The 27,222-nt window shown below is 41.1% G+C and overlaps 1 protein-coding gene across 3 annotated transcripts in view; it reads left to right on the forward strand.

Moving 5' to 3' along the window:
- The first annotated feature begins 1,007 nt into the window (after positions 1-1,007).
- myrf.S (myelin regulatory factor S homeolog) overlaps positions 1,008-27,222 on the forward strand; it is an 84,164-nt gene continuing 57,949 nt past the window's right edge. For 2 of the 3 annotated variants that reach the window (XM_041560878.1, XM_041560879.1), the window contains exon 1: positions 1,008-1,502. In XM_041560878.1, coding sequence (XP_041416812.1) covers positions 1,457-1,502 — 46 coding nt within the window. In that variant the 5' untranslated portion in view covers positions 1,008-1,456. The remainder of the gene's footprint in view (positions 1,503-27,222) is intronic. The other variant, XM_041560880.1, reaches the window with a different exon arrangement.

The raw sequence follows: 27,222 nt of genomic DNA on the forward strand, positions 1-27,222 counted from the left end.
GGCCCATGAGGGCCGGGGCTCACCGGATTTTTTCGCAGCCCGTTCCGATCCTGCTAATTTGCATGCGCAAATTAGGATTTGGATTTGATTCAATGTCCGATTTTATCTCAACATTTTCTGCTTCAACTCCGATCAAATCCGATCAGGTTTTTTACGCTTATTTAATATTAAATTTTCCCGAAAATTTGCTTTGCCGGAAAAAAATCTGATTTTCACGATTTTTCCGTATTTTTCCCCCGAAAACTCAGATTTTTTGGACTTTTCACCCAAAAACTCTGAATTTTTATGTTTTTCAGATGTATTGCACCAAACCCAGCGCACATCAAAAAATCATTGGGACATCTCCCATTGACATATGCAACCTCGACAGATCTGACATGCGGGATTTTCTGATTCGGACTTTTCCATCCTCGGGGATTAATAAATGCCGAAAAATTCTTGATTTTTTTTTTATAAAATCGGACTTTTAAAAAAACTAATTTTTCCGTGATTTTGCATTCAGAGTTTAGTAAATAACCCCCTAAATGTGTATCCTTACAGAACATGTGTTTTTTTAGATGGGGTCAGTGACCCCCATTTGAAAGCTGGAAAGGAGAAGGCAAATAATTAAAAACTATGAAAAAGAAAAAAAGAAGGCCAATTGAAAAGTTGCTTAGAATTAGCCATTTTATCATATACTAAGGGTCAGTTCACACGAGGAGATTCTGGGGAGATTTTGTCGCCTGGCGACTAATCACCTCGTCTTCTGAGCGACAATCTCCCCGAACTGCCTCAGCGTGTTTTCCCATAGGCTATAATGAAAAGTCGCATGCGTTAATGCACACGCGGCGATGTGTTTTCCATAGTCGCCCGAAGTTGCCTCACACAGGCAACTTTGGGCGACTATGGAAAACGCATAGCCGCGTGTGCATTAAAGGCAACTTCGGGCGACTATGGAGATTGTCGCTCAGAAGACGAGGCGATTAGTCGCCAGGCGACAAAATCTCCCCGAATCTCCTCGTGTGAACTACCCCTAAAGGTGATCTGTCATTGAAATTGATTAAAAAGAAAGGAAAAGTTGAATTCCTGGAAAATATGCGGCTGTGTTTTGTGTCCTGTAGGGGGAGACAAAGAAGCTTGGGCAGAAGTAGCTGTTACACTAACAATTACATTAAACAGACAGAGAGCGGAGAGATCCCAAGGTCCCAGAGACTGAGGGCTGGGGAAAGTCATGTTGAATGATCTGCTTCATTAACAGACACGACTCTCAGAGTGAGTTCAAGAAGGAGATAGAGAAGCCACAACTTGGGCAAAGAAATCTAAAGCTACTGGTTTGTAACAAGCAGCAGAGTTGGGACCCAACTTCCAGATTGTATCGGACCCCAAGCTTCTTACTGGACCCCACAAAAGACGTCTCGCTTCATGGCAACTTGGACTGCTCACTCCTAGGACCTTGTCTTGCTGCTAGGACTCTGCCATGGATCTGGAAGATGAGAACGAAACCCTGCGACGATTCTTTGAAGGTAAAAAAAACAAAGGGGTTTAATGGCTGGAAGGACAACGTTGGTGTCTATGGCCAAGTCTAGACATTCTAGAAATGCTTTGTTTTTACCCATATCCCTAACATTGCTGGGAAAATGTTGTTGTATTTCTTTGTTCTCATTATGATTTGTCCCATTGTCTATGGGGCAAGTCTTATATAGAGACGTACGATGGCATTGTCATGTAATAATCTTGTAATATATCCCAATTAACATGCAATTATGTTGCCGTTAGCCCTGGATCACTGAGATTCTGTTATATGAGAAAGGGCAATATATATATATATATATATATGTGTGTGATATATACAGTTCCAGGAAGGATTGCACCGCATTATTGTCTTGGGATGCTTTTTTTTGCCATTATATCGGATCCCTTAAGTTGATATTTATTATATTGATATATAGCCCTGGGGGCAAATTTACTAAGCAGCGTAAATTTGCCAGCGACAACTTCGCAGGCAGCGCAACACTTCGTCAGACGAAAATTCGCTCAGACAACGCTAATTCACTAGCATGCGTCCAGGGCGCCGAACGCTGGCGAAGTTGCACTAGCTTTAATTCAGCGAGTAGAGCGAAGTTGCGCTAGCTGGAAGTTAAAGTTGAATGGACGTATATGTTGCAGCAAATATATTACATTACACAAGTCCAGGGAACCTTAATAAAGACAATAGAGATAATATAATGTCCTACACATGAGCCCACTGTATAATTTATGTTCCATATGTTAGAAAATGAGGGTAGGACCCCGGTTACCCAAAAAAAATTTACGGACTTTTGCAGCCGATCACTCGGAAAAAAGAAAAAGACGCCAGCGTTTTTTGGGACTAAAAATTGAGGAAGATCTATGCACTCCATTGCACTTAGCCAGGTCTGAGCTGGCGAAGGCAATTCTGGTGAATGTTCAGTAAAATCCGCATCTTAGTGAATTTGCGGAGTAACATCCATTCGCCATAGCGAAAATTCACCTGCCGTTAGAGTGCGAAGCAACGCTAGCGTCTATCTCCTTCGTTAACAAAGTGACGCCTGTGCCCGTTAGGAAATCAGCGAAGTTCCAAAATGACGTCACTTCGCCCTTTAGGGAATCTGCCCCCTAGAATAAAGGTGGCCTCTTTGGCAGGGAGAGGGTTAAACATATATGTCGCACCCTACAGATCATCCCATACAACTGTGATCAGAACATATATAATGGATAATGTACCCCCTACTGTAATTTATAAAGATATAATACACAAAAGAATATCTTGTAAATTATATCCTTATAAACGGTGAGTTCTGATGTCATTTCTGTCACATGACTCACTGTGTGTATTATAATAAATAAAGTACCCCCAGTTGTAAAATATAAGGATATTAGAAGTTACCTCGGAGTTCCATGACCTGTATAAAAACATTCAGCCTTCGGCCTCGTACTTTTATATGGTCATGAAACTCCTCGGTAACTTATAACATCCTTATATTTTACAAGAGGGGGTACTTTATTCACTATATTATGTCACCGAGGAGTTATGTGACCATATAAAAGCACGAGGCTGAAGGTCGAGTGCTTTTATACAGGTCACATAACTCTGAGGTGACTTCTAATATCTTTATAAATTTCAGTAGGGGGTACATTATGCATTATAATCGACATTTTGTGTGAAATGTTGGGAGGGGGGGGTCAGAGGGGTCGGCGTCCAATTCTGGTCGCCAGCGTCCAAATTGGGAGCGCCAGTGTTCAATTTGAACGCGGTGGCGTCAAATTCGGACGTGCGGTGTCAAATTCGGAGGCCGGGACCCCTATTATAAACTACGCATTCTGACAGCAGAACGCAACGTTTATATAGTGAATAAAGTACCCCCTGTTATAAATTATAAGGATATTATAAGTTACAGAGGAGTTTCATGACCATATAAAAACACGAGGTCCAAGCTTCTAATATCCTCCTATTTTGCAACTGGGGGTACTTTATTTATTATAATACACAAGTTTCAGTGAGTCATGTGACAGAAATGACATCAGAACTCACCGTTTATAACTGATGACATCAGAACTCATCGTTTATAACTGATGACATCGCAACTCACCGTTTATAAGGATATAATTTACAGGATATTCATGGCTTTTGTGTATTATATATAAATAAATGATGATATATCAGAAATACTAAAGGAAAATGCCTCAAATGAATCAAACCATCTAGTGTTATGAGTGATTAGTAACTGCCCCTTCTGGCACCCGAGTGGTTAAATTCGAGGACGGCCATTTCTATATCTTTCTGATCTCAGTCATCCGGTTCCATATGTTTTCCTAGTTATACACCGGGAAGCACCATTTTTCTGCCATGAGTATGATATATCTTTATCCTGTAAATCTAATCAAATAACAGAAATACTATTTTTTTATGCCGCCGGAACTAGACTTTTTTTTTTATTTAAATAACAAATTCGTTTTTTTTTTTTCAAATTTGAACAAATTACTATTTTTTTGCTTAAGTCGTTTATTCTTAAAATATGTTAGAAAAAAACAAGACTTTTTTTCAACTTGATCTCTTTTTAGGTAAAGGGTCTAGGTCAAGGGGGGGGGCGTATATCTGATATCAGTCCAGGCAACGAAAATAAATACAAAATCAACAGTTTAATCTTGGAATGAAGTGATCACCCGCCAGATCGCAAAGAAAAATAGCTTTGTTTTTCCATTTTGGTAGATAAGAGCAGGGAGGCGAAAGGCGCTGATATATTTATAACTTTTTTTTAAAATTTAATCTATCTGTTTTTTTTAAAAAAATATAAAATAGTCTGACCATACCGGAAGTATAGACTCTACTAGGAAAAATATAAAAATACAGAAATACAGAATAACAAGAACAAAAAATAAATAAAAATACAGACATTTTCATTATAAGGATAAAAGGAGGAATGCTCGGGACCTGGGTTATTCCGGATAATGGATCATTCTGTAATTTGGATCCTCATACCTTAAGTCTACTAGAAAATCATGTAAACATGAAATAAACCCAATAGGCTGGTTTTGCTTCCAATAAGGATTAATTATATCTTAGTTGGGATCAAGTACAAGCGACTGTTTTATTATTACACAGAAAAAGGAAATCATTTTTAAAAATTTGGATGATTTGGATAAAATAGAGTCTATGGAAGACGGCTTTTCCGTAATTCGGAGCTTTCTGGATAACAGCTTCCAAGATAACTGATCCCATACCTGTCATTCATCCCGTAATTCAGAGCTTTCTGGATAACAGGTTTCCAGATAACTGATCCCATACCTGTCATTCATCCCGTAATTCAGAGCTTTCTGGATAACTGTTTTCCAGATAATGGATCATACACCTGTACTGAATATTTCTGTATTTTGTGTTTTTGTTATAGTATATACTGTTATAGATGGTATCATATAATTTGGATTAGATGTAAATAGTTATAGAACCTGTTATCCAGAATGCTCGGGACCTGGGTTATTCTGGATAATGGATCTTTCTATAATTTGGATCTTCATACCTTATGTCTACGAGAAAATCATGGACTTAAATGTAAATAGTTATAGAACCTGTTATCCAGAATGCTCGGGACCTGGGTTATTCTGGATAATGGATCTTTCTATAATTTGGATCTTCATACCTTAAGTCTACTAGAAAATCATGGACTTAAATGTAAATGGTTATAGAACCTGTTATCCAGAATGCTCGGGACCTGGGTTATTCTGGGTAATGGATCTTTCTATAATTTGGATCTTCATACCTTAAGTCTACTAGAAAATCATGTAAACATTACATAAACCCAATAGGCTGGTTTTGCTTCCAATAAGGATTCATTATATCTTAGTTGGGATCCAGTACATTGAACTGTTTTGTTTTTATTATAAAGAAAAAGGAAATCGTTTTTTAAAAATATGGATTATTTAGATAAAATAGAGTCTATGGGAGATGGCTTTTCCCGTAATTCAGAGCTTTCTGGATAACAGGTTTCCGGATAACGGATCATATACCTGTACTGAATATTTCTATATTTTGTGTTTTTATTGTAGAATATACTGTTACAGGTGGTATCATATCATTTGAAAAATTTGGACTTAAATGTAAATGAAAAATATAAAAATACAGAAATACAGAATAACAAGAACAAAAAAAAAATAAATAAAAATACAGACATTTTGAATATAAGGATCAAAGGAGGAATCCTTGTTCCTTATACAAGGATCCTAATTCTTTCTTTTATATTTAAATAGTTATGAATTATATTATAATTTTAAATAGTGCAGGGATGGGACCTGTTCTCCAGAATGCTCGGGACCTGGGTTATTCCGGATAGTGGATCTTTCTGTAATTTGAGTCTTCAAACCTTTATTACATGCCATAGGGCCTTTGCCCGGTGCTATAATGTGCCCCACACTTGCCGAGCTTCATTGTCATCAAGGTTATGGAACTGCCGCTGTGTTGGTTGGTCACTTTTAAACCAAAAAGCAAAGAGTAAAATTTGGGAATGTGGTTGCCGGCGGCACAGAGAAGGGGTGAGTAGCCTTGTTGGCACAGAACTGTAGAACTTTCCTTTTGTACAGGACACCTAACAGCTTCCACATGTGCACTGTATTTATATGGATGGAGATTCCTGCCATTCACTAGCCATTCCCACTATACAAACCATCATGGATTAGCGTTTGGCTGATGCACTCGGAATAGGTTTCTTTCTTCACAACAGGCTGATGTCCCCCTCCTCCTCCTCCTCCTCCAGCTGAGAAGGGGGGCCCCGTCAGAGACAAAGTTCAGGTGTTTGGCTGGATATAAGGTCACAGCCGGTGGATTTGGGATTGGGCAGAATGTGCCTGTTTATAGGAGCTGCCGTGATGCATCATATTGAAGACGAGGTGCAGGGTGAGTTTTGCTGACCCTTGGCATCAGGAGGGAAAGAGTTACTTCAGGCTGCAAATATGTGGCATCCCCAGCCCTTAACTAATTTATGAGATAAGAGGCTGGGGAAAAAAAAAAGGGAATCAGGAAAAAAAAAATGTTTAGAGAGTGGAGTAAGGTGGGGGAGGTGAAGGGCTTGGAGGTTCCAGGAGGGGCCTGTGTCTGTTTCCAAAATCTAGTTTGGAAAAAGTTCATTGTGGCTCTAATGCTCAAGGTGTAGAAACGCTCTTCTGGTTTCAGTGCTCCACTACATGCTATACATACCGCTCCTCCAGGATTATGAGCCCTAAAAATTCCTAAATCACATCTCAGAATCCCAAAGTCCCTGCACATGTCTGATCAGATGGACCCACACCTGTAACCTGAATTTTTACCAGCTAAGAACCTTGGTACAGGTATGGGATTTACTACCCAGAATGCTCCGGACCTGGGGTTTTCCGGATAACAGATCTTTACGTAATTTGGATCTTCATACCTTAAGGCGGCCATAGACGTAACAATTACGATCTTTCTTGGAAAAGATGTTTCCAAGAAAGATCGTTGGTTTTAATACACACGTGTAGAGCTGAATGGTCAGATATACAGGTAGATATACGGGAAGAAACAATAGAATTCTATTTGTATCTGACGATTCAGCACTAAACAATGGGCGATGTTTGGGTCCCTTCAAAGGCACCCGATCAAAATTTTCCGTCCAGCCTGATCGACGAGCCGACCGATATCCAAGTCTTCTGCCAATATCGGTCGGCTTTTTTTCCACCATACACGCAACGAATATCATACGAAAATTAGTTTCGTACGATATTATCTGGGGGTCTATGGCCACCTTAAAGTCTGCTTGAAAATCATATAAACAATAAATAAACCCGATAGAATGATTCATAGAATGATTCATTGTATCTTAATTTGGATCAAGTACAAGCTACTCTTTTATTATTACAGAGAAAACGAAAATAATTCAGAGCTTTCTGGATAACGGGTTTCCGGATAATGGCTTTATCTGATCCATAACTAGACTTGCCTACTGACAGGTATTTTACTGACACGTTCATTAAAAATTATATATTTTTTTATCTATATACCGTATATACTCGAGTATAAGCCGTCCCGAGTATAAGCCGAGGTACCTAATTTTACCTCCAAAAACTGGGAAAGCTTATTGACTCGAGTATAAGCCTAGGTTTTGACTCGAGTATAAGCCTAGGGTGAGAAATGCAGCAGCTTCTGGTAAGTTTCAATCAAAAAATTTAGGGTTTCTGCTCCCATGGGAGGTGCCAGCGTCTCGTTTTTGGATGCCGACGACCATTCTTGGATGCCGGCGACTATTCTTGGAGACTATTCTTGGACGCCGGCGACTATTCTTGGATGCCGGCGACTATTCTTAGACCGTTTTTGTGCTTGACATGAGTATAAGCCGAGGTAGAGTTTTTCAGCATATTTTGGGGGCTGAAAAATTCGGCTTATACTTAAGTATATACGGTAGGTAGGTTTTCTTCCTCCCAGTCATAGAAATAGACAATTTTGCCTTTGGGATCAGCCTTATGAGTGAGTTGCCCTTGAAGGCTTCATTGAATTCTATCACTAGGGACACTGTGCAGTCTGTATTAGTATTCAAGGGCAACTTTAGCTGAATTAATAGTCATTTTTTGCATGATCATCAGCCTAATGCATTGAGACTTTTAATGTGTCACTTTGCCTTAACTGTTGAATGTCCCTGCCATCCCAAATACTAATGTAGTGGCACATCTCATTGCCACAAGCCACTTTAGATAAAATACTTTATAAATACATGTTATTAATAATAATAATAATAATATTGTGGGAATGGATCTTTTGGCCATGTGCAAGACCACTGCCATAGGAATCAGAACTCTTTTACATAGATGTCAACAGGAGGCACAAAGCTGTTTATCTATTCTTCTAGTTTCTAGTTTTTTAAAGGTAATGCAAAACCTCAATAAAACCCTCCCAAATACATACCTAATCTTTCCAGAGTTGGTGTCCCCAAATGTAAGAAAAAATATCCTGCTAAGTATTACTATTCCAGGTATCTTGTTAGTATATTGCATAGGGAGATTAATGTGTTATTCAGACTTTCATATAATGTCCTTGAAGTAGTCATAACAAGGGCAAACGAATGCTATTTAGATATTCTGTGCTACCAAAATGTGTTTGAGCTACTTGCTCCATATTCTGTGTCATAGAACATGGTGCCAGTTTGCAGAAAGAGCCAGTAGGGTTCAATCCCATTGCACTCATTGGGTTCAGTCCCATTGCACTCGTTGGGTTTAGTCCCATTGCACTTGTTGGGTTGAGTTCTATTGCACTTGTTGGGTTCAATCCCATTGCACTCGTTGGGTTCAGTCCCATTGAACTCGTTGGGTTTAGTCCCATTGCACTTGTTGGGTTGAGTTCTATTGCACTTGTTGGGTTCAATCCCATTGCACTCGTTGGGTTCAGTCCCATTGCACTCGTTGGGTTTAGTCCCATTGCACTTGTTGGGTTGAGTTCTATTGCACTTGTTGGGTTCAATCCCATTGCACTTGTTGGGTTAAATTCCATTGCACTCGTTGGGTCCAATCCCATTGCACTCGTTGGGTTCAATCGCATTGCACTCGTTGGGTTCAGTCCCATTGCACTCGTTGGGTTCAATTCCATTGCACTCGTTAGGTTCAGTCCCATTGCACTCGTTTGGTTCAATCCCATTGCACTCGTTGGGTTCAGTCCCATTGCACTCATTGGGTTTAATCCCATTGCACTCGTTGGGTTCAATTCCATTGCACTCGATGGGTTCAATTCATTAAGCAGTGTTGCTTTAAGTGTAATGGCCTAAGGGGAAATTTATCACCCGCAATAAGTTGGCTCTAGTGTGGGCGACAAATCTCCTCTGGCAATAATTGAAATTTCTGGTGGTAAAACACTTTGTGAATGTGCCGAAAGTTTGCTTATGAGGCAACTTTAGTGACGTGTTGGTTTTTACCACTGGCGATTTCAATTGTTCCTGGTGGAGAGGCATTTTTGGGAGATTTGTCGCCTGCATTAGAGCCAATTTATCACAGGCAACAAAATAGGAAAATAAGAAGCCATCCTTGGTACTGCTGTACTACAGCACTCGGAATGCTTTAAATGAGACGTTCATATCTGAACATTGTACTGCCTTTTATAATAATAATATATAAATAAACCATATCAGATGTTGTAGTCATTTTGTCTTATCATTTTTATCTTTTATTTATTTAGATGCGCAGTGTCCACCTTTGCACCTAAATTCAGAGTTGCCTCCTGGCTGGTATTTCACTGGCCTAGGCCTTTATCTGGAAAACCCCAAGTCTCAATCTGGCTAAATAATAGATACCATATCTCTGGTTTTGCCTCCTATAAAATGAGAAGTCCATCAAGATGACTATACTCCCTTGGGGGCTGTGGGTCAGTGCTTTGTATGTGCAAGAGGCATGGCAGCTGCTGGGAGTTTTGTTGTACGAAGAGATAATGGGAATTGTGTGGGCTTTTATCTGACTTCTGTTTCAATAGCAGTTAACCTTGATTGAGTTTGGGAGTTTCCTTGTCCAGGATTGCTTTGTAAAAGAACAGACCTGTTACGCATTTTCTTTGATTTCCTAACTGCATGAACCAGTGTTGGAGAATTTGCCCCCTACCCCTGTACCTGATGGGCAAATGCATAGCGAGGGGCACTGGGTGGGGTGGTTGGCAGCAGTGTTGGACTGGCCCAACGGGATACCAGGAAAACTTCCGGTGGGCCTAGGTATCAGTGGGCCCTCTGCTCAATGTTGGCCTATTTCATGGCCATTCTATGAGAACAAAGAGCCTAAATAGATGGAATAATAGATTATGGTATGTAAACAAAAGAGACTAGGAGACTGGAGGTTGAGTGAGGAGAGGAAGGATAATAGTACTGAGAGTGGGCCCCTGGTCTAAGGTCTTTTTGGTGGGCCCCTGGTCTAAGGTATTTGGGTGGGCCCCTGGTGTTCCAGTCCGACACTGGTTGGCAGCTGGTGTATATGGCCACATCATATTTTGTGCCCATGTCCCTTGGCAGTGATCAATAACCAGGAGCATGCTCACTGATAGCCAGGGACATGTCTGCGGTTCTATGTAAGGGATAGGGAATATCATAAATCAGGGCTGATCAACAACCCCCAGCTGTGCCTGCTCTGCAACTCCCAGCAGAAGGATGCAGGGAGTTCCAGTACAAACTATGGAGGGCTTCTGGCTGGAACCCAGGCCCGGACTGGCAATCTGTGGGTTCTGGCAAATGCCAGAGGGGCTGCTATAAGGTCCCATAGAAAGTCAATATTTAGTGGGCTGTTTAGGCCTCCTTGTGGGCTGATTGGGCGTCTGTGAACTTAAAATGCCAGGGCCTATTTTAATTCTCAGTCCGGATCTGCTGGAACCCCATGATGCTGAAGGACCAATGCTGATGGGCCACTGTGAAGATTGGAAACTTAGGCAAATGGTCTCTCTGCCCTAGAATAAAACTGGCTTTGGGGTGGGCTTTATAATGCCTTTATAATAGAGGCCTTGTATGCTTTGCACAGAACCAGACTGGCAGTTTATGGATTCTGGCAAATGGCAGAAGGGCTGTTGTAAAATGCCATAGTCAGTCACTATATATTGGGTTGGTGGTAGGGTTGCCACCTTTACCGGCCTACCTATATTTTTATGGTTTTTCCCTATAAATATAAATTTACTGGCCAGGCCGGTAAAATACTTGTCACATGGTTGGTGGGGGGCTATTTGGGTCTCTATGTACTTGAAATGCCAGGGCCTATTTTGAATCTCAGTTCAGATCTGACTTTGGATCCTCCCAGAACTATGTAACAGTGAGCCTATTGGTCCACATTCTGTAGCTCCATATAACCTGGTCTTATTGCTTAATCCAAATGCTTCTAATAGCTCCTGTTGCTTCATGCAACCCACCCATGTGACACACTATTGCTCAATAAAATACCTCTTACCTGAAAGAAAGAGGCTGCTCTGATGTTCTTCTGCTTAGGAAAACAATTAGAAACCTTTCTCACATCTTTCCTAAGCAGAAGAACATCAGAGCAGCCTCTTTCTTTCTCCTGACAACTTCCTTGACTACTTGGTGGTCAGACTGGTGGGAAATTGACCAGCAGGTGGCGCTGTTGTAACACAATTCATTCATATTAACAGCACATGTATCCCTTAATATCTTGGAATAAAAACAAAATAAATAATGAACATTCATTAAAAAATATCTTAGAATAGCCCCTTCATCAATTGTACATTGACTTTTTTTAAAGGTTTACTTTTCATTTAAGCAATCTGGTAACTAGGGTCCAGCTTACCCTAGCAACCATGCATTGATAAAAACAAGAGACTGGAATATGAATAGGAGAGGCCTGAATAGAAGGATCAGTAATAAAAAGTAACAATAACAATACATATGTAGCCTTACAGAGCATTTGTTTTTTAAAAGGGGTCAGCGACGCCCATTTGAAAGCTTCAAAGAGTCAGAAGAAAAAGGCAAATAACAATAAACCTGTAAAAAATAAATAATGAAAACCATTTGAAAAGTTGCTTAGAATTGGCAGTTAGATCCAATATATTTTATAGGGGGGCTCCATTTGCCTAGAAGATGTATTAGAGCTCACTCTATTAAAATCACCAGACATCATGTCTCTCTACATGCAGAATTTGTACAAAAGGCAGTTATTTTGTTAGATTTTGTTTGTACTGGAATCAGTTATTTGAGTGAGCTCTAATACATCTGCTAGGAAAGGAGCCCCCCTATAAGAATCATTGGATCTAACTGTCAGTGAATATCTGACACCCAACTGCTGCATGAAGACAGAATGAAGAGAAACAGATGCTGAGAGAGGAATAGTGAAGATAAACTTGATTATTTCAGAAATGGTACTATAAAGTATTTATAAAGTTTCTAAAGCTTATATTAAACTTTCATTTCCGTGATAGTTCCCCTTTAACTTTTAGTATGTTGTTGAAAATCCCATTCCTAGAAACTTTGCAGAAGGTCTTTCATAATTTTTTTTTTTTATAGTTTTGAAATTATTTATCTTCCTCTTCGACATTTTTTCCAGCTTTAAAGTAGGGGGGCACTGACCCCGGTAGCCAAAAAAACACTTGAGGATACAATTGTATAGTTATTGTTACCTTTTATTTCTTATTCTAATGATATTCCCGTCTCTCCTTCAAACCACTGCCTCGTTGCTAAGGTAAAGGAGACCCTAGAGACCAGATAGCTTCCGAAAATCCAAACCATAGAGCTTCTGAACAATATGCTAAAGAACTGATAAACCACAAAGAATAAAAAATGCAAACCAATTGCAAACTGTCTTAGAATATCAATGTCTAGGTCATAATAATAAATGCATTTAAAGGTGAACAGCCCGTTTCATGTTTACTGCAAGGGATTGTAATTGTTCAGAAAAAAAAACAACAAATACAATAATCATATTAGGGATGCACTGAATCCACTATTTTGGATTTGGGCAAACCCCCGAATCCTTAGTGAAAGATTCGGCCAAACTGAATCCGAATCCTAATTTGCATATGCAAATTAGGGGTGGGAAGGGGGTAAATATCTTTTACTTCCTTGTTTTGTGAAAAAGTCACACGATTTCCCTTCCCACACCCTAATTTACATATGCAAATTAGGATTTGGATTCGGTTCGGCCGGGCAGAAGGATTCGGCCGAATCCAAATCCTGCTGAAAAAGGCCGAATCCCGAACCGAATCCTGGATTTAATTATATTAGATACTTATTTAATTTAACATTTATTTAAATGGCACCAGGACCAATGAAATCTTGGTTTAACTGTACAGATCCGTCAGCCCCGGTTACTAGTTCTATATACAAAGAGTGTCAGCTGATGATGCTGTTTGACAATCCATTATTTCACATGGTACTGAATTCCCTGCACATTCCTCTGTGATGTGGGTTTTAGAACTGATTTAAACATTGTTTTAAGATGTACATTGTAAACTTCTTTAACTAAACAACCTTGCAAAGTCCTCAAGGAGATTCATGGCAGATGCTCTCTCTCTAGGGTCAGGGCATACGCTCAGATTCGGCGAGATTAGTCGCCCGGCAACAAATATCCTCTTCTTCGGCGACTAATCTCCCCAAACTGCCTTCCCACCGGCTAGAATGTAAATCACAGGCCGGATGACACTGGGAATGCTTAGTTTTCCGAAGTTGCCTCACGAGGAAACTTCGGGCGACTTCGGAAAACGATTTACATTGTAGCCGGCGGGAGGCAGTTACTAACCTCCCCGAATCTGAGCGTGTGCCCTGACCCTTAAGTCTACATATGGTATTGCACATATAAAAAGATAGTACAAGGTGCATTGCAGACCTCCCAACATTTCGGAAATAAAGAGAGGGACAAAAAAGTTGCCGCTCGCACGCCCCCTAATTACCATGTTCATTTTACAAAATTTGGCAGGTTATGAAAGTTTGAACACATTTCTGTGTTTTTTTTCCAATTATTACAGTTTTGGTAATGAAGGTGAATTGCCCTTCAGGTCAGAGACACACAGGCAGATTCGGGGAGATTAGTCGCCCGGTGACAAATCTCCTCTTCTTCGGGGCGACTAATCTCCCCAAACTGCCTCCCCTGCCTTCCCGCTAGCTAGAATGTAAATCGCCAACGGGATGGCACTTGGATCGATTGGTTTTCCGAAGTCGCCATGGACCCTCACTTCTCCCAAGGGACATGTTAGCTTATATTATTACAATTACTTATTTTCTTATCTCAAAATTGTTACAAAAGTATCTTATCTGCAGCTGTGGCTGTTCTGGGCTCTCTGCCAAAAGCCAATTAAGTATGGATGCACCGAATCCAGGATTCGGTTTGGGATTCAGCCAGGATTCAGCCTTTTTCAGCAGGATTCGGATTCGGCCGAATCCTTCTGCCTGGCCGAACCGAATCCGAATACTAATTTGCATATGCAAATTAGGGGCAGGGAGGGAAATCGCGTGACTTTTTGTCACAAAACAAGGAAGTAAAACATTTTCTCCCCTTCCCACCTCTAATTTACATATTCAAATCCGGATTTGGTTCGGTAGTCGGCCGAATCTTTCACGAAGAATTCGGGGGTTCAGCCGAATCCAAAATAGTGGATTCGGTGCATCCCTACAATTAAGTTAGAAACATTATTTCTTTTTCTGCCTGTTCAGTGCAGAGAAAAGTTTGAAAAACAAAGCACTCGGAGTGCTTTGTTTATCAAAGTTGCCCGATGTCATCAGGGTCAGACTGGAGCACTGAGGGCATCACCGGGTTCTTAACTTCTGGGGCCCCGGCGAGAAATAAAACACCTTTCTTCACCACATGACAGTGAGTGCTGATCCTTCATCTCTACATATATATATATATATATATAACTGCTGCAAATATATATATATATTTATATATATATATATATATATATATATATATATATATATATATATATATATATATATATATATAGTGAATTAAGTACCCCCTATTGTTTTTATACAGGTCATGGAACTCCGAGGTAACTTCTAATATCCTCATATTTTCCAACAAGGGGAACTTTATTTATTATAATACACAGATTTCAGTGAGTCATGTGACAAATGACATCAGAACTCACCGTTTATAACTGATGACATCAGAACTCACCGTTTATAAGGATATCATTTACAAGATATTCATAGCTTTTGTGTATTATATATATATATATATATATATATATGCCTTTGTTGTATTATATTGTATGCACCAAAAAAAGGAAAAAACATTTTTACTTAAAACTTTGTGTCCTTTTTCTTTTATGCCTTTCTGTGCATAAATCTATCAATGTAATGAACGATCGTTGTAGTGAACACAAGCACCTCCCTACACACGTGCATTTTACAAATTGTAAACGATCGCGATCTGTCCCATCAATGGCCAATTTTCGTCGTTTTTTTTTTTGCCCAATTTCCCAACCGATGACTGGAGAAAGATCGGTAGATGTATGATCGCTCGTGGCAAATTGGTTGGATTGCACTTAAATCGGTCGTTCATCAAAGAAAAATCTATGCATCTATTGGGGGCTTACTCTAATCGCCATTATTTGGATAATCTTGGAGATTGTTGGTGTAACTTGGTTTGCCATGAGTATTTGCCCCTGGCTAATGTATGTCAGGTCTTTAAGGGCTCTTACACATGAGCGTTTTTACCTGCGCTCCCCTGCGTTCCGTTTTTGGCGTTCAGCCGCAGGGGAGCGCAGGAATAGACGCATTTCATTATTTCAAATGGGGCTGTACTCACACAGGCGCATGTAGGCGCCGAACGCAGGTTGAGACGCAACATGCTGCATTTTTCCCGCTTTCGGCGCCTACACGCGCCTGTGTGAGTACAGCCCCATTTGAAATAATGAAATGCGTCTATTCCTGCGCTCCCCTGCGGCTGAACGCCGAAAAACGGAACGCAGGGGAGCGCAGGTAAAAACGCTCATGTGTAAGAGCCCTTAGAAGCTTTTTTTTCCAAGAGGTTGTGTTCCCAGCGTGAGTTGGTGACAGAGGGATCCTGGCCACCCTGGTACAGCTGTAACACATGACTGCCCCTTATATAATCCTCTCCCAATCCCAAATCCTCTCCCGAGCCTACACAAACAGACTGCAGCATCACTACGGCCCTGAGCAGGGGATCCAGGAGCTTTTACTTTCCTTGGAGAACAGAGACCCAGTGCGGGAGGGAGGTCAGAACCTAAAGTAGAAGCCGCCATGCAGTACTGGACCTCTGCAGGTAATGAAGTCAATGACCCAACAGACACAATCTCTCTCTCTTCAAACAGAGCTGCTCAGGAATGCTTTGTTTTCATTGATCAGCGTGAAATGCGTGTGATTTGGGAACCCTTAGCTTGGAATGTGTTATTACAAGAAGCAGGAGTTATCTGAATACAGGGAATACTATCCCGTAGCTTTAAAACATAAGCAACCTAAGGGTGATGGGAGTTGTATAGAAGCAGCTGAAGACCCAAGCATCGCAGACAATGCAGTTATTGAAAGCTGCGCAAGTGCAACATTGGCCGCATTCTGGGAAAGTTTAATAGCAAAGCAGAAGAGGCAGAGTTTTCTAGAGCAGAGAAAAATCCTCTGTGTGTTTATCCTTATGAGTGTAGGCTGGGGGTGTTGCCGCAGCAGAATTGTCAACAGAAGAGAGAATTAATACCATTACTAGAAGGAGTATACGTTTTTCAGGGGACCAATCCGGGAAAATGTAAAATCGGGAAAATGTGTTAAAGTAACTTTTTCTTCAAGTCCTGAAAGGATATAAGCACAGGAGTCTGTTTTACGTTGAGATACAATATTTACTGTGTTAATATTAAGGGTTAAACATTGCAGTGTTAATGTGCAAGACTCTCTGTCAGTCACATACACAACCTAAAGCAATAAGTGATTGGTGCAGGACTGTATAAGCCAGGGGTCCCCAACCTTTTTTACCTGTGAGCCACATTCAAATGTAAAAAGAGTTGGGGGAGCAACACAAACATGAAACAGTCCCTTAGGGTGCCAAAATAAGGGCTGTGATTGGCTATTTGGTAGCCCCTATGTGGACTGGCAGCCTACAAGAGGCTCTACTTGGCACTACACTTAGTTTTTATACAATTAAAACCTGCTTCCAAACCTGGAATTCAAAAATAAGCCCCTGCTTTGAGGCCACTGGGAGCAACATACAAGGGGTTGGAGAGCAACATGTTCCTCATGAGCTACTGGTTGGTGATCGCTGGTATAAGGCATATGGCTATATAAATAAATGATGATGATGATGATATGGTCGTGGTCAAAACATTCTGTCAATTTGTTTGTCCCTCTTTTTATTTCCAAAATATTGGGAGGTATGTATAAGGGGCAGACTAATTGTAATTGACCATTTACAGGCAGAACCATGGCAAAATATACATCTGGTTAATATTTTAAACCTATTTATTTCACAAATAATAACATTCATAGGGGGAACATCAGGACAAAATTTTGATGTAAATTCCGGATAGCACTCGGAGCAATTAGTTTTCCGAAGTCGCCCTAAGTTTCCTTATGAGGCAACTTCAGACGACTTCGGAAAATTCTAAGTGCTGCGAGTGCCATCGAAGAAGAGGATATTTGTTGCCCGGCGACTTAATCTCCCCGAATCTTAGCATGTGCCCTTACCCTTAAGCTACAAATGTAGCATATCCCAGTCTCTTATTCAAATCAATGCATGGTTGCTTGGGTACTTTGGACCCTACAAACCAGAGCTGCTGAATAAAAAGCTAAATAATTTAAAAACCACAAATAATAACAAATGAAAACCAGTTCCAAATTGTCTCAGAATATCCCTCCCTACATCCTACTAAAAGTTAATTTAAAGGGGGTTGTTCACCTTTGAGATAACTTTTAGTATGATGTAGAGAGGGATGTTCGGCCGCAATCGGTTTTCATTTTTTATTATTTAAAGTTTTAAAGATATTTAGCTTTTATTCACCAGCTCTTCAATTTGCATTTTTAAGCAATCTGGTTGCTAGGGTTCAAATTCCCCTAGCAACCATGCATTGATTTGAATAAGAGACTGGAATATGAATAGGTGAGGAAGGTGAGGAATAAAAAGTAGCAATAACAATACAGGAAAAAATGGCCCTAAAGGCTCTACCCCTTTGCATTCTATATAATGTATTCCGTGTTCTAAGTGAAATAAGCCATAGATATTAGAGCTGATGCTTTTATTGCACCATTGGAAGCATCGTGATTAAGTGGCCTTGGGGAAGGCCCTATAACATGAACTCAAGGTGATCAGATTGTCCCTGCTTCTCTCACGTTGTCTCTTCAGGTGCGGAATTCATTAGGTCCACACTGCAATGGGAGCTGGGTAATCCCGGCCCATCCACCCTTGTGTTTCCAAAGCCTGCCTCGCCCTTGGACTTTGCGCCGGGCTGATAAGAGGCACCCAGAGACAGAAACAAAGCTGGAAAATTATTAACGACTTTGCCATGTTTACTGCTATGAAAGGGTGTGTGTTAGAGCACCGTCTAATGAACGTCACCACTTCCCTACCTTCTCCGAAAGTCTCTTTGACGCATGGGATTGTGGGTATCCGGGGTGCAGTAGGATTAGTATCTACTCCCTGTCCAGTTCTTGTTAATAGCTCCATCTACTGCCTGTATCACACCTGAGCATAAATGTGCCATTGACTTGCCTTGTAGTAACTGTCTATGGAAGAGCCACACGTGTTTCAGAAGATTAGCAAAGGCTGCAGAGAGAACAATCCGTGTGCCATTGAACCAGTGTCGAACTGGGACACCAGGGGCCCACCCAAAAACCTTAGACCAGGGGCCCGCCATAAAACCTTAGACCAGGGGCCCACCAAGAAAATTTTTGACCAGTCGCCCACTCTTACTACTATTATTCTTCCTCTCCTCACTCAACCTCTATTCTCCTAGTCTCTTTAGTTATACATTCTATAACCTATTATTCCATCTATTTAGCCTCTTTGGTCTCATAGAAATAGGGAATGGCCATGAAATAGGTCAACTGTTTAGCAGCACAAGGGCCCACTGGCACCTGGGCCCACTGGGAGTTTTCCTGGTATCCCTGTGGGCCAGTCCAACACTGCATAGAACTAAAACTGGTCAAACACTTACAGATCTACTTGTGTTGCGAGCAAATCTTTCCCTGATGTGCTCACCTTGAGTTGGGTGATATTGGGCTGATCCAATAGCATTAAAATGATGGTAAATGCCGGTTATTGAGTTGAGGACCACACCAATGGGTCAATGTGGTCCTCTGCCTGATGGCATCTTTAAAGGAGAAGGAAAGGTTAAAACTAAGTAAGCCTGATCAGAAAGGTCTATATAAATACACCAGAAAACCCTCAAAGTAATGCTGCTCTGAGTCCTCTGTCAAAAGAAACAGCACATTTCTTTCCTTCTATTGTGTACTCATGGGCTTCTGTATCAGACTTCCTGTTTTCAGCTTAAACCTCCAGGGCTAGGGCTTGAGCATGCTCAGTTTGCTCCTCTCCCTGCTGTAATCTGAGCCCAGAGCTACGAGTGAACAGGGAGAGACTCAGGCAGGAAGTGATGTCACACCAAGCTAATATGGTAACTGCTACCCTAAACAAACAGATTTTCTAGAGCTATTTACTCAGATATGGTAAAGCATTCTGCAGAATAAATATAGTCTTATAGCTTGCACTATTGTGGCTAATCTATTGGCAATAAACGGTAGCTTTCCTTCTCCTTTAAACCAGTTCAATCGATTATTCTACACCAGATATCAGTGGGGCATTCCCAACGGAGTTCCCCATACACAGGCCATCTGACATTCTGCCCATGACCTTAAAGGGGTAGTTCACCTTCACGTTAACTTTCAGTATGTTATAGAATGGCAGTTGGTCTTTTTTCTTTTGTTTAGTTATTTGTCTTCTTCTCCTTTTGACTCTTTTAAGCTTTCAAATGGGTGTCACTGACCCCATCCAAAAAACAAATTCCACAAAAGGCTACACATGTTTTGTTATTGCTACTTTTTATTCTAGTCTCTTATTCAACTAATGCAAGGTTTCTAGGGTAACTTGTACCATTGCAACCAGGTAGCGGAAGTTGCAAACTGAATAAAAAAAAGCTCAATAACTCAAAAAACACAAATAGAAAAAAAGTAAACCATTTTTAAATTGTCTCAGATTATCACTCTCTACATCATACTCAAAGTTAATTTAAAGGTGAACAAGCCCTTTAAAAGGTGAACCCTATTTTAAACAGGTAAACACCAGTGATGGGCGAATTTCTCCCGAAATGCGAATTTTGATGCCGATGTCATTTTTTTTTTTGTAATTTCTAAAATGATCATGGGACATTCCCATTGAAGCAGATAAGTGGTTACGTGGGTTCTAGTTGTAAAATTTAGATTTTTCATTGTTTCTCAACTTCTCTGTGTTTGGGGGGGGGGTGTATAAGTCAATTCTGCTGCAGATCAGATTTAGAGGGGAATAAGATAACCTCTATTCCATGCCAGTCCAGTTATGGTTTGTAATATTATATAAGGCTGAGAGCATAATCCTTTTCAAGGAAGCTGTTATCTAGATCAACTGTCAGCGCTACAGAAACTGTTCTGCACAAGATTGTGAGCAAGTAGGGGAATGTGTAAAGCCGGGTATACAAGGACAGATTAAGTTGGACAACTACTTGAGTACCTTAAGTTGGCCATAGAAGTGTAGATTTACCTTCATATCGGACGGACGATCGTTCGGTGCCATCTCCCGACTGGCCACTAACTATTCCGATCGGCAATACATGCAGAGATATTATCGGTAGCCGACAGAAATTTTGTAACCTGTCCGATCGTCTGAACGACCGATCTCCATGGCACGAAATATGTCTGGACACTCCACACACGGCCCGATAAACTTACAAAACGGAGCGTCTATGGCCAGCTTAAGTGAGTAGTTCTGTGATTGGAATATGGTGAGAATAAAGCAGACAGCTAGATGGTATTGGCATCAACACAGAATTGTTGGCTGAATTGCTCCCCATTTTGATCAGGTCATTTGGCAACTGCCAGTTGGCTAGGTCAGAGCCTGTACAGGGCAGTTTGGCTTATTCTGATTGTATAGCCACATTTTCCAAATATTTTCTTGAGCTTCAATTAGGCTAAACAGACAAATGGCACAGTAAAGGGAATATAAAGTCAAATATTACATCAAAGATAAGTTGCTCAGGGAGCTTTTCTGAGCATATTTCCAATATTTGAGACCTCTTAAAATGTGTTATCACTACATCTACTGCTGGGTGGCCATATTTGATGGTATGTTAAAACAGCAGTGATGTCAATGTAGGCAGGGAGTTGAGGTCAGGGGGCTGTGTGATGGGGTCAAAAGGGTGGAACGATGATGTCAGATGATGGGCAATGACATAGAGGGCAGGGATTGGCCAGATCTGGTGTCCCGGCTGCAGAGTTGTGTCCTAACCTAGACAGGCTCTGTTGTGCAAAGTGCTCATAAGAGCAGGTTTATTTTCATTTGCTATTTATCTTTACATCCCCTGGTAACAAATGTGGCAATGAGAATTCTTAAAGATCAAGGCATAGATCCCAGTTTTACCGATTTAGGTGGGTTCAACCCGATTTGTGGACCCCAAAACAGTACAGGGCTTACCAGAAAGCAGACAGGGGAGTATGCCCACTTGTTAAGTGTTCAGAGACCTTGCCTAAATGATCCTGATTTTTCTAGCTAGCGATGATGGGAGCAAAGGCATGTGCTCAACCTTTAACACTCTAAATTGCTTGTTCTGTGGCACGTGTAACCCTTTCATTACATCATGTTCATGAGCTGTACAAAAGCAGGACTGTTTCTAGCGTGCCATGTTGAGTCTCTACATACAATATCAGAACGATTCCATGTTATTGACCTTTGTGTTAGTAGCTCCGTAACAGTGGAAGATCCTCAGGGCATTGCCATAACCTGTCCCTGCCGTATTGGATTTGTTTACTTGCCTAAATGTTCAATGTTAGTTGTCTTTTCTAACCAAACTAAACAACAAGGTTTTTTTTACACCTTCCAGACTCTTTTTTTTCATGTTTACTGTCTAAAAAAACTTTTTTCAATTTCTTTATATGTTTTTTTCTATATTAGTTCATAGATTTCTCAGCAGCACCCATGGAATGTTAGCAACTATTAGATCGATTAAAACAGCTGAAAATGCAGGGATTACACTTGAGAGAGCCAAAGATAAGAAATGTATCAACTAACGTGTCAGAGTGGAGGCCCCGCATGCAGAGGTGCTCCAGGTAGACATGAGAATTTAAAAAAATTAAACTTCAATATTAGAAAAATGAGAAAGCAGATGGAAAAAAGTATTTATTCATGTTGTACTAAAAAAACTGATTTGAAAAAGGCGTTTGAAAGGTGAACAACCCAATTAGGCTAGGGCCAAACAGGGGCAGAAAACCACTAGCCGAAATTCACTGGCTGATTTCTGATTTCCCTACCTCGGGCAGTAGCCTTCAGGCCCAGATTTGTGGCAAGGCCACAAAGGCCCGGGTCTAGGGCGGCAGAAATTCAGGGGCGACATGCCACACAGAATTTAAGTTTTAAGTTGCGCATATTCAAGATGTGTGCATGTACCTGCACGCACAAGCACACGTGGAGGACAACGTGGACAGGAAGGGCAAGGAATGGAAGAGAGACACTGATGGGGAAGGGGGACGAGGAAAGGAAGGGGAAGAGGACATGGACAGAGACGGGGAGGCATACTGGGGGCAATGAGCGGAGATGGCCTTGGGGCACCCCATTTGTAAATCCAGGCCTGGTAGCCTCCACTCTCTTTTGCATTGAATAGGTGGATTACGGCTCAAAATGCAGAGACTCGTGGTTCCATGGTTGGACTGGGCCAGCGGGACACCAGGAAAAAACCCAGTGGGCCCTGCCGGCCCAGACCGATCCTGAAGATAAATCCAATTTACGTGCACTTGGGGGAGAGGGTAGGACAGGTGGCAGGCAGCCCCTGAAGGGGGGTGTGGTGTGGGCCCCTTGGAGAGTGCAGGGGCCCCTGGGGCAACGACTCTGCTTGTCTCTCCAAACTTTCAGCACTTAGGGCTTTAACGAGGTGAATACTCCCCTAATAGATTTGGCTAGGATATACTGTATCAATAAATATGGGACACCATTTGGTTTTGTTTACTCAACAGCGAAAACATTTGTGAAATTTCAAGTACAGGGATTGGGTATTTGTTGTAACAAATTCCAAGATTGAATGGTGATGATTTCAAGTCCCTTGCCAGTTTTCACTTTGCTTGACTTTGTGGACCTTTTGAATATACTGTATATATATATATATATATATATATATATTTTTTTTTTTTTTTTTTTTTTTTCCAGCATCTCATGGATGTTGGAGGTCACTCGGTGCAGGGGTTAGACTTTACATTAGTATTGAAAGTGCAGGTCCTATGTCAGAAGTTGCTATTGTTGTGCACTGTCTGGCATAGGCCTTTTTGCTGGATCAGCAGTCTGCCAAGCCTACGTTTCCAATTATAAGTATCCCGTATCCACCTGCCAAGCATCCTTCGGACACTGGAAAAACAGGCAGTGCATGGGTATAACATTCATTCAGCAGTCATTCTCAGTGAGTCCTCGGTTTTGTTGAATTAGAAGGGGAACAGCTATTAGAGTTTCTACTCATTTTGTGTGTGACCAACTGCTCCTCCTGCTCCGTAAAGTGCAGAGAAAACCCGGAAGAAGCAAAAAGTGCCGGAAGATCATCGGAACCGCAAAAAGTGCCGGAAGATCATCAGAACCACGGGACATCTCAACTCACTCTTCGGGACAACGGGACAGGCAGGGAAAATCCCACGTAATGCGGAACAGTTGGGAGGTATGGAAGTGGATGGGGTTAGAACCAACTTCTAAGCAACCAACTTACTGGAAAAATAACACAAGAGAAACCTATAGAGTCACCTATAGTGATGAGACAATTTTTTCAACAGACATGGGTTCGTGGCGAAATTCCGCACTTTGACAAAATCCACCGTGAAAAATTTTGCTGCAACATAAAAGTCACCGTGACAAAACTGTTGAAAAGATAAACAATTTTCCATGAGAAAAAAAACACCCATTTACTTTAATGCCTTTGGACAAAAAAAGTCGCAGAGCCAAAAAAGTCGGCACAAGAAAAACACCCAGTGACTTTAAATAATTCAGGCTCGTAAAATGAATTTGGATGCCTATTGATTTTTTTCGGGATAGATTCGCTCTTCACTAGTCATCTAGAGAATTTTCCCAAATCAATTCTTTGCCTGCTAAGCTTCTGAAATAATAATCATCATCATCATTTATTTATATAGCGCTGTCAAGATACGCAGTGCTTTACTGCAGTTATAGCAAACAGGGAATAAATGGTGGATAACAGACAAGGATTACAGAGTACAATGGGGTTTACAAACTAAAAGGTTAGGGTACAATTGAGACATTAGGATTATATGAACACTTTGTCATTTTTGATACAGCAATGATTAATTAAGGTACAACGAATAGGCCTCTTTAAACAGATGGGTCTTTAAGGAGCGCTTGAAAGTTTGGAAGGAAGGAGAAAGTCTGACAGCTTGTGGCAGAGAGTTCCAGAGAAAAGCAGAAGCCCGAGAGAAGTCTTGTAGACGAGAATGGGCAGAAGTGACCAGAGGAGAAGTGAGGCGAAGATCAGAAGCAGAGCGTAGGTTTCGTGAAGGAGTGTATTTGGAGATTAGAGATGAAATATAGGGAGGGGTTTCATTATTAAGGGCCTTGAATGTGAGTGTAAGTAATTTGAATTTGATTCTAGAAGAGATTGGGAGCCAGTGAAGGGACATACAAATGGGAGCAGCTGATGTTGAGCGGCGAGCTAGATGAATGAGTCTAGCGGCCGCGTTTAGAACAGATTGGAGTTGTGAAAGGTGACTTGTTGGAATACCTGTGAGGAGTAAGTTGTAGTAATCAAGGCGGGAGATGATGAGAGACTGAATCAGTGTTTTAGTTGATTCTGAACTGAGATAGGGTCGTATTCGAGCAATGTTGCGCAGTTGAATACGGCAAGATTTTGCAAGTGTTTGAATGTGTGGTGAAAAAGACAGATGAGAGTCTAAGATAACTCCTAGGCAGCGTGCCTGTGTGGTGGAATGAAAGGTGGTGTTGTTTACGGTGAGTGATATCTGAGGGACAGGGGAAGATCTTGGAGGAAATATGATGAGTTCTGTTTTAGAAAGGTTCAGTTTCAGGTGGCGCTGTGACATCCAGGAGGAGACAGCAGAAAGACAGTCTGTGACTTGGGAAAGGACAGAATTAGAAAGATCAGGAGTAGACAAGTAGAGTTGGGTGTCATCAGCATAAAGGTGATACTGAAGTCCAAATGACTGAATGAGTTTTCCTAGTGAAGTTGTATAGAGCGAGAACAGCAGGGGGCCAAGAACAGAGCCTTGAGGAACTCCAACAGAGAGTGGGAAAGTAGTAGAAGTAGAGTTAGAGAAGGAAACTTTAAAGGAACGGTCAGACAGATAAGATGTAAACCATGAAAGAGCAGTGTCCCGAATGCCAGCTGAGTGTAGAATGTCAAGGAGGAGTGTGTGGTCAACTGTGTCAAAGGCTGCAGAGAGATCTAGTAGAATTAGAATGGAATAATGACCTTTAGACTTTGCCAATAGAAGATCATTGGTTACTTTGGTGAGGGCAGTTTCAGTCGAGTGTGATGGGCGGAAGCCAGATTGCAAGGGGTCGAGGAGGGAGTTGTGAGTGAGATGCTGGATCAGGCGTTTATAAACAAGCCTTTCTAATAATAAAAAAAAACACTGCAAATTCTACATTAGGCTATAAAAACATGAAATATATATAAATTTTACACAAGGTAATAATTTAATTTGTAAGTTTATCTTTTCAATAAAGGGGCTCTTTTGATGCTGAGGGGTCAGGACTAATTATAGGGGTTTTCGTTCATCTCTAGAATATTTATTCCACCATCTCCATCATTTTGATTCCTGCATTCACTCCTGGACTAGACTGTTGGTAAATAAACCCCTCTCGTCCGTGTTATAATATTTTGCCTTTAGCTGAAGTCACATCGATTTCTGTCGGATAATGTGTTTTTTTCACAAGGGCCCATGGCTAACAAGAAGGCTTTTCAACTCCCTTTGAAAGAGATGCTGTGCTATTTTATGATTTCTGACAAGTGAATATTATGATGGCAGAACTGAGAGACGTCTCATTGACGGAGTTTGGGCACAAACAAGTCACTGTCCTCTTCTCTCCTCCGTTGGGCGCACTGCATTCTGGGCAATGCCACGGGACTGTGCCAGTCTTCAATAGACGCTGGTAAGGAGACGTCAGGGTAAGAGATGGTCTAGTGGAAGTGGATATAGTCATAGAATATACTGTTCAGACAAGATTCATAGACCAGTCTAGTTAGGATAACAAAATATAGAAGTTTGCATTTCTCTTGTAGACCCATAAATTTAGGAAAGACTTGCGGAGACATCTTTTATCCAAAAGGCATGGCCTATCATTTAGGGTGTGACCATCCAAACTAGGCCATAAAGTTAGCTTTCAACTTTAGTATGATATAGAGACAGGGTCAGACTGGGCTGGCAGGACAATGGGAAAAAACCCGGTGGGCCTTGTCAACCAGACCCAATCCTTACCTGAGTCCCTCCCCCTGCAGCCCTCACTCCACCAATCACAGCAAAAATAAGTATAAGTTGCGTTTGGAGGGGGCTGGCGGTGGATTAGCGGATGGGTGAAGGGAGCCCAAGAAGGGATGCGGTGGCCCCTGGGGTAGCAACCGCGGTAAGCTTCACGCATCCCAGTCTAAACCCTGTATAGAAAATGCTATTATATTTGCAATTGGTCTTCCTTTTTGTTCAGCAGCTGTCCAGTCTGGAGTTTCAGCAGCTATTTGGTTGCTAGGGTCCAAATTACCTTAGCAACCAGAGAGTGGTTTGAATGAGAGACTGATATATGCTAGGAGGGATATGAATAGAAAGATAAGCAATAAAAATAAAAAATAATAATTAAATTGTAGCCTCACGGGTTAATCACGTTTTTGGCTGCTGGGATCAGTGACCACCACTGGAAAATTGGAAAGAGACAGAAAAAGAAAGGAAATAATTCAAAAACTTTGAAAAAAATTAAATATGAAGACCAATTGAAAAGTTGCTTAGAATTGACTATTGTATAACATGTGAAAAGGGAAAGGTTAACAAAAGCTTGACTAAAGAAGAAGCTAGAAATGTTATACATTATGTTTTGTGCTTCTGTACCAGCCCAAGGCAACCACAGCCCTTTAGCAGTAAA

Source organism: Xenopus laevis, chromosome 4S (genome assembly GCF_017654675.1).
Source record: "Xenopus laevis strain J_2021 chromosome 4S, Xenopus_laevis_v10.1, whole genome shotgun sequence".
Lineage (NCBI taxonomy): Eukaryota > Metazoa > Chordata > Amphibia > Anura > Pipidae > Xenopus > Xenopus laevis.